Source organism: Mobula birostris, chromosome 6 (genome assembly GCF_030028105.1).
Source record: "Mobula birostris isolate sMobBir1 chromosome 6, sMobBir1.hap1, whole genome shotgun sequence".
NCBI lineage: Eukaryota > Metazoa > Chordata > Chondrichthyes > Myliobatiformes > Myliobatidae > Mobula > Mobula birostris.
The window spans coordinates 52520974-52539883 of record NC_092375.1 but is presented as its reverse complement, the minus strand read 5'-3'; the positions used below and the strand labels follow the sequence as shown (position 1 = coordinate 52539883).

The window sequence follows — 18910 nt, the reverse complement described above, 5'->3', positions numbered from 1 at the left end:
ACCTGCATGTGACGATAGTAATACTCCATCATTGTTTAACGTAATTTACATATTAAGAAATATGGTTGTAATTTTCATCTTAGTGTGCATGGCTCCTAGTTAAGGAAAGCCTTGAATTTAAATATCTTTACCGTCTCACCTTATACAATCTCTGCGATCTTCGGCCCTTGGCTCAAATATCCCCAATGTAAATTATTCTATAATTGGAGGCACGACTTCTCTGACGAAGGTTTGGAGACGCTTTTTTAATGTTCTTTTTCTATGGATGCTGCTCGACGTGCGAGTTTTTCCAGCATTTTCTGCCTTTTTTCTCTGCTTCCCCCGCATTTAAGAAACATCCGAAGACTTGGCAAGCTGTGATGTCCAAGCCTTTGGCTTCCCACCCAATTGCTCACTGTGTCACTTGGGACCGCAGAAGGCGTTGGGACATAATGAATATTGTTGCAATGTAGAATATTATTGACTGCTATTTGTCAGATATTCAGAACATAGTTAATCTAATGAAATTGAAAGAGATAAAGTGAGCAAAACGATTATTAATTGTGCTATGACACCACGCAATACAGATCATATGGTGTAATTTCAAGCAAGGGTGAATGAAGAAGCTTATCATGAAAGGGTTTCCCTTCTCTTTCCATTTATTGTAAACTACACAATTGCACACAAATGAAATTTAGTTGATGAAATGGCATGCTTGAACAATGAGAATGAAGCTAGTTTAAGAATGGTGTTTGATATACTAGTCACCTTAATCCAATTTGTAATTATTCTATCCTTTATAAATTGCCACAGGCCTAGAAGATGGTTATTATTTACCAATCAGAACCAAAATTGTGAACCCCGACTGCAAAATTCCCTTTGCGATTAATTTCAATTTGAATATTCCCTTTCCTCTACCCGGCATTATTTAGTTAGACAATTGGTAGTAATTTTTTTCTGGGGCCGGGGGAGCTGCCTGCGGTATTTTGTGCGAGATTGCACTTTCCTGTGCAACTGAACACCCAAAGAGCCGCTCGGATTACCTCAGACCTGTGAAATAGTTTCTCCGCCCTACTTGGGTTTCCCAGTACGTTTGACCAATTGCGTGGACAAAGTCATCCGTGGTTACTGATTTAAAGCTGCCCGAGAGCCCTGCCAAAATACTCTCACTCGACCTTGTAAGAGTTGGGAACAAGCTGTATGTTTTGTTATTTAAGACCGGGAAGTGGCGTTGAGTGTAGCTGTTGTTGACACCCTCCAGTGCTCAACGTCAGCTTACTTGACCTGCCGGTGGCTCAGAGGCGCCCGTCCAGCTTTCCCGCGCATCTGCTTGGACACGCATTCGCCAGGGGCGTTTTATAAAGGCGCATCTCTGACTATCCTCCAAGGGGCAAGAATGCCAGCACCCGTCTTTCTGGTTTCTATCGCAATGCTGTATTAAAAAATAGCAAGTTTTATCCAGTGTGAGCGGACTGGGCGAGCAAGCTGCCGAAAGTTGGCAATTTGTGGTGCGTTCGCATTTACTAGAAACAATCCCCGCCAAAGCCGGCTTCTTGTACCCTCCTTTGTCTGATTATTTTAAATATAATACTTTTCAAACCGGCGAGAGATAATTGGCGTTCGTACTTATATTATGCAGCTACAAGCCGTCACTATAGAGGGAGGAGAATAATTAGTCCTGAGATTCACGAGGCCAGGCGGGGGTCTCTCCCACTCCCCCTTCCCAACGAATGGGGATTTTCGTGACCACTGTTGAAAGGAAGGGGGGTCTGACTGTGAAGTGACTGACTACCTGTCCGTCAGCCTAGAGACCAGAGGGATGCTGCTGTGTGCTTGATGACTGCAATTCCCAGACGATGGCTCCCTCAGTTTGGACGTGAGCGGACGACCGGAGGAGGGCAGCCGCACTAACTCGCTTCTCCGGCTATTCCGCTCCTATTATTTTATTATTTTTTTTTCAAATTTTTGACAGTCGGAGGGCCTACCTGGTGCCTTCCTGTCTCAGCCAGAGTGAGTTGAGCCGCTTCTCTTGGAGCCGGGACTGAGAAGGGTGTGTTTGAAGGATGATTTTGAGCGTGGGCTTCAGCGTCTTCCTGCTTCTCTCTCATCGGGTCCTCGGCACCGAGAGTCACATTCCCACCGAAGGTAAGAGAGCGCGCCCCGGGGAAAGTGACAGCCACTCAACACCACCTTTAACTTTGGCAACCCCGCCAGTAGCCGCTTCGGCCCGGGGAGTGCCACTCTTGTTGCTGTCATCTGAAGTGGGCACAGAATTTAATGTTTACAAAATGGCAATGACAGCGGCGTTTAAAAATAAAATGCTTTTTTATTTTCCCCGATATCTCAGTAACCTAGCGCAGGAATGGAACCCGCGATGTTGTATCTGAAATAACACCTTCCATAAGTTGGAGCTAAACTGATGCAAAATGGTAATGAGTTACACTCGGGTTTAATAATGTTTGTGGAAAATCGTGGGCGCTTAGCTTATAACCATGAAAATCGCTATGGTCAAATATATTTGTGTTTTAAACGGTTGGTTGCTGGGGCCAGGTGTTGTATTAAATATTGCAAAATTCATTTTGTAGCTATTTCCTTTAAAATTAACATATTGATGTGTTGTTATTCCAGTTTATTTTACAAAACATTCTATAATGTACAACATTGTCCTAGTTTATCATATTGCATTGTTCGTGGATCATATAACGTTGAAAGGGAAGCAGCTTTCCTTTTAAATATCTTTTCTAAACGGTTTTAAACTATTCTGGAATAATTTCACTTCCACTGCAATAACTTGCCAGTTTGAGGGGAGATAATGAAATAGAAGATAAGAGTAACAGCAAATTTGAACTACAGTTACCGGCCTTGGTTCCAAAGGCCCAGCCGAAGTACAAGTACTTTCCGATTCAGTCTTTATCTGATTGAGCCATGATCCCTTTCCCGTAAATATTTAGAGACCAAGATCGACATCCATTGAGATTTTCAGGAGAGATAACCGACGGCGGTATCAAGCAGCTTTTCGTATAAGCCATACTGGGAACATGTCATACCTGTACTAAGGACAATCGGGCTCTTTTTAAAGTTTATTATTTGGAAAGGACCGCTGCAAGGTTAAAACAGTGACTGCAGCTGCTTTCGGGAAATAGGTGTACGTCATCATTCGGGAGCTTTCTGCTGGGACAATTGTAATAAAGTTGAGATTGGACTCTGCTAAAATTATCCATAATGTTGATGTCTAATGGGACAGTATGTGAACTAGAAGCAAGGTTTGCGACATGTTTATATGCAGTGTTGCAGAGATACGTTTGCAAAGAGGATAACTATTCTTCTTTTCATTTATGAGATAAGCCAATGCATTATTTAATGTCATTAGTGTGCTGCAACATATCAATGTCCTAAAGAAGATTGGGATTTTATGACTGCTTTAATATTTGAATCAAAGGATGTACCCAAGGTGCATAGAGCAATGCAACCGAAGGAAACATAATGCTAACTGCGCAAACTATCTGGAGTTTTTAAGTATTCTGGTGGTGGTAGTTGCTTTCTGTTTCATCATTTGTTCACATGTTCAATGTGTAAATCTTTGCTAAATTTATAATTGAGTTATTTAACTCTGCCCATTAAATGTCTTTGGGTATCATTTTCCTTAACAGTTAAAATGAGTATATTTTGAACTATAGTGTCAATTTATAGGGTTGTCAAAATCCTTTAAATTAAAAAATGTTGCTATTGCAATTTTAGTGGTCTGCTGATTTTGTTTTGGAAATTAATCCTTGGAACTAAAACTTCAGTCTGTTTGATTAAACATTTGCAACCATTTTTAATGCTTCATCCTGGGAGGCTTCAGTCTCTCTTCCACCCATCAGAAATATTTATCAAGAGCGCTGTGTACGCAGGGCCCTAAGCATTGTCAATAATTCCTCCCATCCATCCAACAATCTCTTTGACCCCCTATCATCAGGCAGGAGGTACCGCAGCATTAGGATAAGGACTATTAGAATGAAAACAAGCTTCTTCCCCCAGGCCGTAAAATTACTGAACCCCCGGCCACCACCCAGGTATCATGCATGATGTGCCACTAGCATTATACTGCTTACTTTTTAACTTGTGACATAACTGTGCCTTATTATTGGTTAATTTACTTGTAATATTCATATGTTGTGCACCTCGGTCCGGAGGAACATTGTTTCCTTTGGCGGTATACACATGTAGGGTTGAATGATAGTGAATTGAACTTGAACTTGGGAACATTTTGAATTTGTTTTCTCTTTCAACAAAAAGTTAACTTTATAGAGTCAACAAAGGTTCAGGAGGTGTAAAATATGTTTTAACCTAAACTTTCTGTATTCAGACCCTAATGTAAAATAAGTGATTTTATGGTTTAAAGCAAACATTTTATTATTGCATGGATCATCATTTGATTGCAATAAAACAGTACATCCTAAAGATTGGACAAGTTTGATGTATATAATAATCGTAATAGGATGAGAAGATATTGCTTGTTGAGCTTGTGGTAAAAGCATTGTTCATTTTTCATAAGTTGCTTTAACAGTTCTATTACACAATCCCAGGATTTACACAGGAATAGTATAACATTAAGTCAACAAATTCATAAGAATAAAATGCATAATTATAACCAAATTATATGTAGTATTTGTGGACTTAATTTACATATTTTTGTTTATTATATCCTATTACAGTTCTCTGTTAAAATAATGGTGAGGCTGGCAGTGCTTGCAGTTTCATATATGAAGGTGGCAAAATAACTTCACATGGGGCACTCGCATGATTAAATTAAAAAGCCGGAGCTACTCTATTCTGTTAAATATTGCGATATCGACTTGCAAACTATCGCATATTAAAATAGTGCATAGTTGCCATATTTGTGTTCTAAGGTGGAAAAAACAGTTGGTTCACAGCGTGCCCATTTCAATCCAGTTACCAAGCCCAGTTAATTTACAGTCCTCCAAGAGGACCACAATCTTGTCATGGTTTGGAAGCTTGAGTGCCTCAATGACCTGGAGCACTCCATATGCTGGTAGGAGTCAGGGCCTTGTACTTTGGCTTTTGGTAGGGTCACCCATACCAAATAGGTCAAAGAATAGAGGCCAGACTAAGTTGTCCACTGGTCTTGCAACTTTGGGGGTTCAGCTCAAGGCTTAACAACCCTGACTAGTCAAACAAAACTGTTACGGAAACAGAAAGAAGAGGAAAAAAAAATCCTTCATTTCTGCCCTAAACGCCAGTGGTGTAATGGGCAGAGTGTAAGTATTAATTTTCAGTGCTAATTAACAAATAAAATAGTGGTGGCTTGTCTTTCATGATTTGAATTGTTGGAGGTAGCCTTTTCCTCAATGAAAATATTCTTTCTCTGAATCTGATTTAGCAATAATTTCATGCACTTCTGTTTACATTTCATTTCCAAACCTTGATGTTAATTTCTTAGTCCTTTATTGGATAAGGAAATCTATAGTTAGTTTTTCGATTCTGTCAGGCTCCAAAAGCCCCTTTTTTTTTGCCCTGGCAGTGCTGTTGCTAGCTCATATTTTCAGCAACATGCAATACAAACACTGTATAGTTTCTATGCAAGGTCGCGTATTAAATAGCCAGCCGCAACAAATAGTGGCTCAAGCTGTTAGAAATAAAATTAGTACATTTTCACATGCGGATACAGAATATATAGAGTAATTGATATACTGCAGTCTTAAGGAACACTTCCGTACTTTATTCACAAGTCTTAGAGAAGATGCAGTTTTCATATGGGGTATTCTGCAAACTGGCTTATTCTTATGAATCACTTTGAATATGGTCTGTGTTTAATATTTGTGATTAGTTGACTGGCTTAGAATAATGGCACAATGTCAGTTACCTCTTAGAGACTGGGGGAATATCTTAATCAGTTAAAAGTTTAACAAAGTCAAGCTTGGAATTAGAATAGATTCAAATTGGTCACTGAAATATGACATCCAATATTCTCCCACCGTATCTGAAAGAAAAATCACCATTCGGCTTTGCTGACTTAATTTTTGAAAGGGCTATTTTATAAAGGCAACTTTACTTGGGATAGAAGTAAAAACTTATTATATACAAAAATCCACTGATTATGGTAGTTTTACATGTGGGATTATAGAAGCTGGAAAAATTATTCTAAGGATTTATTTTGGTTGATTTAAGGGTGATAACTTTAATAAATTGTGTGGGTATGAGTACAATGTAAATTTAGAATGCCAATGAAAATTCCCAAGCAAAATGCCCATAGCAGAGGAGATTCATCCAGATAAGTAAAGATGATTTTCCTAAATGTTTTTTATTGTCTCTGCTGCAGCGATCAGTTTTCATTGGGTTTTCAATTAGGGCTCAAATGTCTATAACTTGCAGGGAATTTGTATAGTTTTAAAACTTTGAACCTATTAAATTGCTTCACCTAGTGTTTTTAATAATGTAGAAAGAATTAATTCAGTTCCTTGGAACAAAAGTTTTCAAAGCATTTTACATGAAAATTTGTTGATTTTGTTGAGTGTATTTGATTAAGGAAAACAGTTTATGTTCACTTATCAGCTTTTGTGCTCGGTAAAATTGGTATCTAAATTTAATCCTAGTTGAAGTAGAAGAGTCAAGTTCATCTTTGAATATTTGTTTGCTTTTTGTGCAGTATGTGCATGGAAGTAATCTATTTACTGAATTCAAAGAAAATCCTTGTGTAGCCATTGAACTTTACAATATCCTTTTTAATGCCTGTAAACTACTTTTTTTTGTGTGTTCTGTTTGGCTTTTTGCTTACAGTTGTGTTGTCAATGCTTCTAAGCCAGGCAGCACCGGGAGCCAGGTATGAGTCCTTTTAATTATTGTTCGATCCTCTGCTGTGCAATTCTGAAAATTCGTAGAGACTTCATACTGTCCAGCAGAAGGGAGCTTATTTGCTCTGCATCATGAAGCCTGTTACCCAAAATACTTGCAATTGCAATGTCCGATTACTATATTTTAACTTCATGGTTCTGTAACAGAATGCATTATTAAATGCCTGTATTCTTCTACTTGTTTCCCTCATGCAATTTTGAAAGTGGAAATTGTAGCTAATTAGCTTATGGTAGGCTCCCTATCAGGAGTTTCCCAGCCTTTTCTATGCCGTGGACTAATACTATTAAGCAAGGCGTCTGTGGACTCCAGGTTGGGAACCCCTCACCTAGTTCATCTTTGAGCCAAGTCACTTGTGAGAAATGAGCTAAAGTGGGAAAGGTGTATAGATAAATGCGTTTGTTAGCATTGGATTTAAAGCATAAACAAATATCTACACTATGCAATTCTCTCTGCTTTGGATTTGTCTGGTCAGCAACTGTCAGCAGGCTGGACGGAGAGCGAGGTGTCTCCCAGTGGAGGTTGGTTGTAGGGGATTTGCAGCCTGTTCCCTAGTTAGAGCCTTCAGCAATTTGGGCATCGAGGGAGAGAGGAAGAGGAGAGCCATCCGCAGTACCACCGATGTGGCAGAGAGGGCCTCAAGATGGCTGTGGTTAAAAAGAGGGGAGACATGGAGTCATAAGTAGCTAGCCATCTGGACACAAGCTGGGGTCTGATCAGCCCTGGCTGGGTCACCTGGAGGAGGGTGTATGATGTTGAAAGACCTGAAACACCCGATGATTCCAGGAACATCACTGAAGATGTGTCCAGAAGCATCAATAGATGTCTGTACACAGTCAAATGTACTTTATTTAATATTTAGCCGTAAACAGGTGTAACAGTTCAAAATGGCACATTCTTTAAATTCATCGATGAATGATTCAACTCTTATGATGCAAATTGTTAAGTATTTATTTTATTTAATTAAAATGTGAAAGCAAATGGCGTAGCTGGTAGTTAAAAAGCAGGACATACCAAACAAAATGGAAAATGGTAGAACTACTAAGTACATTAGGCAGCATCTGTTCAGAGAACATTTAAGTCAATACTTCATATTGACTTTCTACAACTTGCAATGTTGATTGAATTTATTTCTCTACTTTTGTTTCTGATATTGGTGATTATATAGGTCAACGTTGGCCATCTTGAACTCTATCAGTGCAGAAATGATAGTGAAAGGGTTAACGTTGACGTGACAGTACTGCAGAACTCAACATTATAGCACACACTGAAGTGATAAGTGTGTTCACACTGAGCACATTGTTTATTATAGGTTGTACCCTACAAAGTAATAATGTGACAAAGATCTGTGTGCATTTCAGATTTATATTCAGTATCATTTCATAATGTATTTTAGAGACATTTTATTTTCTAGTTTAAAATGGACTAAGCTACTATTGGAAAATTAAACACTAAAATGTAAGGGCAGTAGAAAGGTTCATAAAGGTATTTCATTTTCAGTTGTATTGGTGCAGGATTGCCTCAAATACAGATTTGTTTGGTTAGATATGTACAGGAACACTACAGCAGGCAGACTTTTGGAGATGATGATATGGAATAAATTGAACAGAAACTTTCATTTTAAAGAAAACACAGCCAATATGGATTTATTAGACATGTTATGTCTGACAAATTTAGCAAGTGTTTAGTTGGAGGAAAAGCAGTGGGTGTTTAGTAGATGGATTTTCAAATGTTTGAAGTGGAGCATTAGAGGCACTCAGGATGAAAGTAGTTATAAAAGGAAATGCAGCGGCAAGGAAATGAAGTTGAGTGGTAAGAGCTGATAAATGTAATTCTGGCTATGTATCTATACATTATATAGAATCATTCAATGTTGGATTTCTGTATTCTCAGGTACAAAGTGGTGTGCAAAAGTCCAATCCCAAAATTTGTTCAGAATAGTTCATGTAAAATGACTTAAGGACAAAGTTAACTTAATTATCTTTCAAATACACAGTGTAGTCACAAGAAAAAAAAATGTATCCTATGTTGTAAAATTCTTTTAAAGATGTGCTATAAGGTCTCTTGCTCTATGGGTGAAATCTTACCCATTTGTGTTAATCATTCTTTATCATCTCAAACGTTCAGAACCCTCAGTTGAAATCGAGACTGCTGGCACTTTGAAAACATTCAAAAGTCAGGATGAAGCAAAAGTAAAGTAATGTTAAAGTGAATAAAATCTTTCATCATTGTTATCATCTCAGTGAAACTTCTACTGTGCATCTTCTATAATATCTTTACATAAAGTTCAAAGTAAATTTATTATCAAAGTACACATATGCCATCCTTTACTACCCTGAGATTTATTTCCTTGTGGGCATACTCAATAAATCCATGATAAAATGATTGCCATAACAGGATCAAAGGAAGACTGCACCAACATGGGTGTTCAATCAGTTTGAAAAGAGCAACAAACTTTGCAAATACAAAAAGAAATAAATAGTAAAAAAACAAATGAGCAATAAATATTGAGAACGTGAAATGAAAAGTCCTTGAAAGTGAGTCGATAGGTTGTGGGGCAAGTGAAGTTGGGTGAAATTATCTCCTTTGGTTCAAGAGCCTGATGTTTAGAGGTAATAATAATTCCTCAACCTGGTGGTGGTGAGTTCTGAGCCTCCTGTACCTTCATCCTGATACCAGCAACGAGAAGAGAGCTTGTCTAGGGTGGAAGGGGGTCCCTGATGATAGATGCTGCTTTTCTGTGACAGTGTTTTGTGCAGATGTGCGCAATGGTTTGCTATCAATCCAAACTAATTATCATATTCAATTCACTGAAATAAATCAATATATTTTTTCAAGATCTTTGATTACTTTAATTTACTGCTCTATAATGTTCATTATAATGTTCATAGTTTAAAATCCAAGTTTATTACATAATGAAGCTAGGGTATCAAAGGGTATGGGGAGAAGGCAGGGGAGTGGGGATGACTGGAAAAATTGGATCAGATGATTAAATGGCAGAGCAGACTCGATGGGCTGAATGGCCTGCTTCTGCTCCAATGTCTTATGGTCTAATTTAAACCAGATTTCAACTATTTTCTTTGAGAAAATTTAGAATAGAAATGGGTTAGTATGACATCTATTCAACATGTTTGTGTTTAACATTCTAGCATTTGATAGTAAGTGGAGAAATTGCTTCCGTTGGAAAGAGACACTATAATTCACAATATGAGGAAAGAATTTACTGTGCATTACCTGTGAATTCTGGAAGCAGAATAACTTTCGTAAGTAGGTGGGTATATAATTAAATTAGAATCTTGTGCTAGCTCCATGCCCCAGCTTTGAAATTGTATCTCTGCAAATTGGGTTTTTTTCTTGTATATATAATTATCTTTTGAATGTTCCAATAGAAACTACTGCCATCAAATTTCAAATGTAACATTTCATGCAATGATAATTGAATGATGAGATTTTCCCTTTTTTCTCCTCTAATTCTTCCACCAGTTAACATAAATTAGAAATTTCTTACCATTTAACTTGCCTGAAGAAACAGTTTCCCCTATTTGCTCTCTTAAAAACCTCAGTTTTGAGGACTCAAGTAGATTTCTATTTGGCCTTAACCATTCCTCCATCCCAAGTGGAAAAATAAAATTCTACTTTATTAGCCTCCAAAACCAATCCAGTTACTCAACCTAAGTATCATCTCAGTAATATACTCATATCCTTTCTAAATCCTTCCCAGGAGTGTTATGTTTAGAATTGTACAGAATAACTTAAGGTATGTAATGTTTAGAATGCTGCTTTTGCTTTTGTATTCAATATCTTATTTCTTATTAAAGCCAGGTAACTCTCAATTTCTTAACCAGGTGTATTGCCACTTCCAGAGTATTGTGAATGTTCACCCCCTGGTGGTTCTATTCTTGCACTTCCTTCAAAACAGTCCCTTGTACAGAACTATCATGTTTTTTTTAAATCATGTAAGGGTATCTTCTGCAAAACTTTGGAAATCAGCTGTATTATTATTTATCTTTGAAATCTGATTAGAAATAACAAAATGAATGATATAAAAGTTTGCAAAAGTTATTTTTTTCTCTCTAAAAATGAAATCCTAAGAAAGTTCCTGAAAAATCTCTATTACAGAAAGCAGTTGACAGTGTTAACATTAGGTCACTAGATATGGCATCCTGTAATCAAAGATATTTTTGGATTATTAGAAATGCTTAAAAGGAGGTAAACATTGCATGGATCTCAGGGCCAGAATTCTTTGTTTACTGAAATTAAACTGGTATCATGATTTTGGATGTTCATTATAATCCCCTCCTAGTATTCTGTTCCATTGTCCTTAAGTCTTTAGGAGGGGAAGCCAACGGATGACTTGTACTGTAGTGACCTTTTATTTCTAATGATTAAAAATAAATTTCAGTTACACAAAGGTTGTTCCACTTGACCTTTCAAAGATATTTTAGTCACAAAATCGAGTAGCCATTAGCAAGTAATTGGAAAATGTGTTCATCTTGTTGCATGGCTCAGTGTGGAGTGACTGCTTTCACTGTAAAAGCTTCAAATTAAAGCGACCATGGTTCCAACTTTATGTAAAAGAAATCATTTACAGGTTAAAGTCATAACTGACAATTGCAATCAGTGCCCTTGAGATAGTACGGCGAGCTGCTGGTTAGAAAGCTGCAGTGGTTTTGATGGAGTTGCTTAGTCAGTTCTAGGATTTGGATCAAACCATAGTGAAAGACTGGTGATTTGATAGAGTTCCCATGCACTAACAGCATGGGAATTGATCCTCCTTGGTATTAATGTTACCATGCTTGATGGGTATTTTGGGGATGGCCTACATTACTAATGAAGTACCTCTGTGGATAGGAGTGGATGTTCACCATGGTAGATAGCATACTAATTCAGTTTTGCTCAAGGTGGTACCAAACCTCCTGAGTTGCTGGAGCTGTACTCACATAAATGATGGAAAAGCCCTGGGGAGATGAATAATGATATCCAGCTTCTAGCCTGTTTTTGTGGCCATAGTCATTATTTGTCCAATCCAGTTTTACCTCAAAAGTGATCAGAATTGCTAATGTGCAGTGGGATTATTATTGCCAAAATAGAGTCTGGAAGCCCAAAAAAACTTGTACTTCACAAATACTACAGCACAAACCCAACGTGAAGATTGCAAGAAATCATACAGTTAATGATCTCCATTTGTCTGTGCAGGGTTATCTTTATATAATGGTTCAAAGTCAACAGATGTTGAAATATAAAGTAGTATTCCTTTTTCCCTATGTAAACACTAATACTGTCTGAGACTCTAGTCAGTTAGTATGCAGATCATCCACAACAAAATCTAATCTTTCCACTTATTTAATTGTTTAACTAACTTAGATGTACACCACATGCTTATCCCAATATAAAGATTAAAGGTTGACAATACATTTCAAATTCACTATTTTTAATTATTTATTTTCATTTTAACTTTGCAAGATTACTGTGGCATTATTATTTTAACACACGAAAAATACTCTATTTAACTTTTCATTATGTGATCTATAGAATCTATTTAGGGAAGCATTGCTGCTTGCACTTGACCTTTTCAGTACATGCCAGAATTGCTGAAAGCAATCCTATTGATGAGGCTAGTCCTATCTACGGGGTTTATACATGGCTCAGAGGTGACTGGAGTAGTGTATCTTCAAATGAGCACCGTAACTGGCTTTTCCCCTGGCCCTTCAATTTGTGTAATGTTTTACAATGCAGAATGCTAGTTATTTAAATTGATCATAGTACTAAAGGACATCTGGTTCATCTTGAACACCAAGTCCAAGAGATTATCAATTTTACCAATGGAATACAAAGGTACAGAAATAAACAGAACTAATGCAAAATAGATAAATTAGACTGTTTTTGAATAAAGAATCAAACAGGAAAATAGTTTAAAGATGAGAGTGTATTTCTTAAAAATTAAATATAGGGCAATTTCAAATATTCCCTTTCCAGAGCACAGTAGTAGAGACTTGTGGTAGAACTATAAATCACATCATTAATAGAAACCACAAGACATAAAACATGAAACCTAAATGGCTGTAAAGAGATGCACTTGCATTTGTGGCATAAATCCAATAATTTCTGACACTTACGAGAGTTAACTGCTTTTGCATTTGTAAGGCAGAGTAGAAGAACAAAACTTACAACGGCTATTTCTAACTATTCATACCTCTTGGCACATCTCTTGCCACAGTTTTATTTTATTACATATTAATTATGATTAACGCTGAGAACCCACTGTTATCTTCCCTGCATCAGCTCAGCCAGTGGTGCATTTTTCATGATTTTGAAAATCAAATTGTTAGCAGTTTTTAGCCCCACAGAATTAACAAAAGAAACTTAAATGGAGGATCTGGTCTTGTACTGTATCAAGTTGCTAGAGTAAAGGTGCTGGTTTCCAATTCATGCAGCTAACCTTAAATTTGAAATGCAAGACACAAAAGAAATTGACTGATAAGAAGCAAAATGGGGTCATTGGATTTTGCATTAAAGTCTCTTGAATTGAGTTTCAGTCCATATGTAATGAATATTTATACACGTTCAACAGCACAAATGCTGGAAGTTGCCATCAAATGGTATACGATTTGCTTAGAAAATACTATATATGTTTAAATATTCTAGTGCAAATAATATGTATTTAATTTTATCCCACTGGAGGAGAAACCTGTTGTTTGCCATGCAGACGGCAGTGTTGTTCATGATAAACTTAGCAGCTGAAAAATCATCAATTATTATTTTCAGTGTAAAATGAACTTTTTCTCCTGGGACTTGAACAGACCCTTGTCATTGTTGTAACCTCCTTGAAGATCAGTGGTTTCAAGGGAATAAACACTGGGGCATTTGGTTTGCTAAAATCCTATTGTAGGTTGAAACCATGTTACTTATTCCCAACCCCTTTTACAAAAAGTTACGAGAGGCAGCATTAGGAGCACAGTAGGGTTTTTAGATTATTAGATGAAAGATGTAAAGCTCGACCTTGATGGATCTCCATTTCACTTCACTGAACACTTATATTCAGGCATTTTCTGCAATTTTTGCTGAATGGATAAACTTGTAATGAAACTCCCGGGGCCATACAACCAATATTTGTATCTCAACCAATGGAATATATGGATTGAGGATTAAAAGGATGCAATGATGGAAATCAGTGGAATTTTAAATCAAACTGGGTATATAGAGTGTATAGTGAGGGGGAAAAAAAATCAGAATTTTGAAAATGAATCTTACTGTGCCTCCGTCTGAGTTCTTTTCATTTTCAAAACAAATTGGAATTTGAATATCTTAAGACTAAAAATTGACACTTTAATTTACATGCAAGAAGTAGATGTGCTTTAACATGGAGCCTGTCACACCCCTTGTATGGTGTCCCAAAGTTCTTCACAACCTCTGTAGTACTTTACAAATACAGTTGCCACTGTAATGTGTGAAATGATCTGTTAGGTTTTTGAGAAGCAGTGTGATAATGGCCATGTGATCTGTTTCATTAATGTTGATTGAAAGATGAATTTTGGCTCCCTCACCTTGGACAACTTCCCTGCTCCTCATCAAAATGTTTTCCTGAGATCTCAAATGGGGTCTTCAATTAGCCTAAACATTTGTGTTCATGTCTGTAGAGAGATATTTGAAATCCCAGCCTTCTGACTTGGATGGGATTGACCACTTTAATCACAGCTGACAGGACTGGTGAAAACTACCAGTGCATTTTGTGACCAGAAACATTAAATAGCTTTGCATCTGCAGGAGTACTTGGGTTAATCCTATTTGATGTGGTTAAGCACCGTCTTCAGAAACTAAGCTTGCGTAGAATCAATTTCACTAGCCATTATTGTTAGATTGTGGATAGTTTTGTTTAGTGGACCGAGGGAGTGGATGGAAGCTGATGAAACTTGTTCATGATCATTTAGTGTGAGTGAGAAATCCTGGCAGGCAACTGAACACAGCCTCTGATTGGGATTGAATTCTCCTTTGATTGGGACTGGATTCACCTTTGAGGCACAGAATTAGAGCTGTGATGCAGCAATTAAATTGATTCAGATCAAATAAGGGAACAAATTCATTACTTTTTTTATATAATATAACTTAAATTACTCCAGTAGTTACAAAATGCTTTGGACATCATCCTAAGAGAGACATGTAATGCTCTAAATTAAGTAAAAACCTTGTGCTGGACATGGGATTATTTGTTTTGGTTATTTATACATCGGATACAAGCACTTACGTTGATGCCCACATCCATTACCTGACCCTGATTGCTCACAGAATGGTGGCAAGGCATTACCTAAACTGCTATAATCTGGCTGTATTTCATAGTGAGGTAGAGTGCTTCAGATTTTATGGGATAAGGGAGAAGATGTACTTCTAAATCAAGATGGTGTATGACTTTGAGGCACTTCTGCTGGTTGTAGTCTACAAATACAGCAGATACTTTCAAAAAAAGTCATGGTAAGTTCCTCGTGCAGAGATGATTTCCTAGTGGCTATATGAGCTGCAAACCAATCATTCTGTTTTGTCTGTGTAATATTAAAGTTGCTAGTTGAAACATAATCTTTAATATTGAAAATGCATGAGCCAGTTTGGATAAAGCAAGCTCTCAGGAATTCCAATTGCCAAATAATAAGCTTTTTTGCAAAGTTAACTTGGATAAATATCACACGGACAACTATCCTGAAGAATGTCCACTCATGCAGCAGAATGGGCAATATTTCACCTTGCTCCTGATATGCCGTGTGGAGAGGGGAATTGCTTAGCCGTCATGGATCAAGTCATTTGCTGCAGAATACCAGACTCAATTAACTTTCTAGCAAAATGAGCTCTCGGAGGTTGATGCTAGGGGATTTAGTGACAATACTTTTCAACACAATTGTGTGGGGAATGGACGTGATAAATGGTGATTGCTGTATGGTACTTCTTGTGAAGGAAAGAATGCTTGATATTTATCACCAATTTGTGAATGTTTATCAGGTGTTACTGGAAATGTGCATAGTTTGTTTTATTATCAGAGGCTTTACAAATAGAACAGAATATTCCATTCATAGAAAGAGAAAAAACCTCATCCCTCTCCATGTGGAGATAAGATCATTGCTGCGGCAGCAGCAGGGTTGGCCTTGGGAAGCCAGGGTGTGAAGTGCTTAATCATTGGATACTTTGTTGTGAATCAGAAGTTGGATAGTGGCCAGAGTAAGTACAAGTGTCATATTTCCTTCCTTAAAGAACATTAGTTTCCAAATATGATTTTCAACAATTCATTAGTTTCATTGTTGCCATTAGTAAACTTGCTTTATATTCCAGTTTTACATTAAATTTTGCAGCTGTTGCACTGCAAATTGAAACTCTTGTTTCCAGATCATTAGACCAAGTCCCTGGTTTACGAGTTCACTAATGTAACCGTTAAATCCCACTTCTTGCAAGTGACAAAGCATCAGTAATAACATTCGGTCATCTTTAAGGTCAGCTCAGCAATATATTTTGTGATCTTATTCTTGCTTGATCATCATGAAATCATATCAACAAAATACTACATAAAAGTTGTGATTTTTGTTTTGTATAATAAAATTGCTTAATAAGTTTGTGATAGATGAAATCAGTGCTATTATAATGAAAAAATGTTTATAATCTGATAAATTCCATTTAGTGTCATTGTTTGAGACCTAATTCACAATACATGAGAGTTTAAATATAAATGAACTGAAAGGATGTTTGGTGAATTGATTCCTACATAGAGGACATAGGTGATTTATTGTTAATAAAACTAGGAAAATGTATTTTTAATACTATGATCTGTCATTGGTCTAAGTTTGCTGGACATGGGTTTGTCTAAAGTTGTATTACATCAAAAACTAATCTTTCTAGGAAATTCAGTGGCTAAGGAACCAGTTAAGTTTTTGTTCAATGAAAACCAACAACATATGAATTCTAAAATGCCTGGGTACTTGTATAGATATATATTATAGATTGTTGGTAAAGTATTGTAGAGAGCAGAGTTTCTGTAATGACCATCACTGCACATAAGATTAAGCTATTTGTCCACTGCCTGTGAGAAATATGGTTAGCTAATTTGTCACCTGATCCAGTTATGCTGATAAATCCAACAGGAGCATACCGATAATATACTTTCTGGAGTTTATTTGTCACTGACAATAATGGATTCTTTGAGACCTTAATAAAAAATTTCACAGGCACTGAAATCCACAAACAGCATTCATTGTAAAGGAAGTACATACAGTCTGGAAGGTTTAGTCCCTTTGAGATGGTCTCTATTGTCATTTTCCTGACTTGCCTTGAATGCTCTTTTGTCTTTATTTTGGTTTGGTCTGTTGAAAATCTACCATACTGTTGGACCTTACAGAGAGAGGGGGTACTTATTCAGGTGATCCTCCAATTTCCTACATCAACAAATTGGGTGAGTTGGTAACATAATGTACAATATTGCACCTGAGGAAAATCAGTGTTGTAATTAAAAAAGGAATGAGTAGTTTCTCAGCCTCCACTTTTTTAAAAAAAAATTTAGTTAATTGTTGACAGATTTTGACATTTTTCTTTTGATTTGACATGATGCACAATGTTTTGTAGATCAGCGATAAAAATTCTACTTCAATATATTTCAAATTTAGGAAATGAGACAGTAAAATGTGAAAGTAGGTGTGTGCTGAATACTTTTTCAAGGTACTGTAAATTAGATTAGATTAGATTCAACTTTATTGTCATTGTGCCGAGTACAGATACAAAGCCAATGAAATGCATTTAGCATGAAATGCAAAGAATAGTGTTATTTACAAAATAACTGCGAATAAAAAAAGTGCTACAGCACACAAATATATAAGTACTGAGACAGTACAATATGGGTGCAATACTGCTTAGGGCTGTGATGAAAGGTTCAGCAGTGTCACAGCCTCAGGGAAGAAGCTCTTCCTGTGCCTGCTGGTGCGGGAGCGGAGGCTCCTGTAGCGCCTACCGGATGGGGGGAGAGTAAAAAGTCCATGGTTAGGGTGAGATGCATCCCTGATAATGCTTTTCGCCCTGCCCAGGCAGCGTTTATGGTAGATGTTCTCAATGGTGGGCAATTGGGTGCCGATAATCGGCTGGGCAGTTTTCACCACACGCTGGAGTGCTTTGCAGTCTGATACGGGACAATTGCCATACCACACCGAGATAAAGTTGGTGAGTATGCTCTCAACAGTACAGTGGTAAAAGTCCGTCAGTCTCCTGGGACAGAAGTGAGCTTTCTTCATACTCCACAGGAAACAAAGGCACTGTTGCGCCTTTTTGAGCAGGATGGAGGAGTTCAGGGACCAGGTGAGATCCTCGGAAATGTGGACACCAAGGAATTTGAACATTGATACACACTCCACTACAGTTCCGTTGATGTAGGTGGGGACATGAGTGTGACTCCTGGCGTGCCTGAAGTCCACAATGATCTCCTTGGTCTTCTGGATGTTAAGGGCCAGATTGTTGTTGGCACACCATGCAGCCAGGTGCTGGACCTCATCCCTGTAGGTTGTCTCATCATTCCCTCTGATCAGACCAACCACCCTAGTGTCGTCTGCGAATTTGATTATGGAATTAGAACCATGTATAGGAACACAGTCATAGGTGAAAAGGTAGTACAGAAGAGGGCTCAGCACACAGCCTTGAGGCACGCCGGTTTTCAGGGTGAGAGTGGAGGAGGAGAGGTTGTGTAACTTAACTGATTGGGGTCTGTTAGTCAGAAAGTCCAAGGTTCAATTGCAGAGGGATACGCTGATACCAAGCTGGTGACGTTTGGTGATCAGCTTGGAGGGGATCACAGTATTAAATGCTGAACTGAAGTCAATGAACAGCATTCTGATGTAAGAGTTGGGGCTGTCCAGGTGGGTCAGGGCAGAGTGAAGTGCCATGGAGATGGCATCCTCTGTTGACCTGTTGGTGTGATAGGCAAATTGATGGGGGTCCAAGATAGAAGGCAGGCAGGATTTCAGATGTGATAGAACCAGTCTCTCAAAGCACTTTGCAATGATGGGGGTGGGTGCTACTGTACAGAAGTCATTCAGGCCCGTGGCAGTGGAATGCTTCGGCACTG

The 18910-nt window shown here is 37.7% G+C and overlaps 1 protein-coding gene across 1 annotated transcript in view; it reads left to right on the top strand.

Moving 5' to 3' along the window:
* Positions 1–1340: 1340 nt before the first annotated feature.
* The window catches only part of epha6 (eph receptor A6), a 729322-nt gene continuing 711752 nt past the window's right edge, over positions 1341–18910 (top strand). The window contains exon 1 of the mRNA XM_072260500.1: positions 1341–2124. Coding sequence (XP_072116601.1) covers positions 2043–2124 — 82 coding nt within the window. The 5' untranslated portion in view covers positions 1341–2042. The remainder of the gene's footprint in view (positions 2125–18910) is intronic.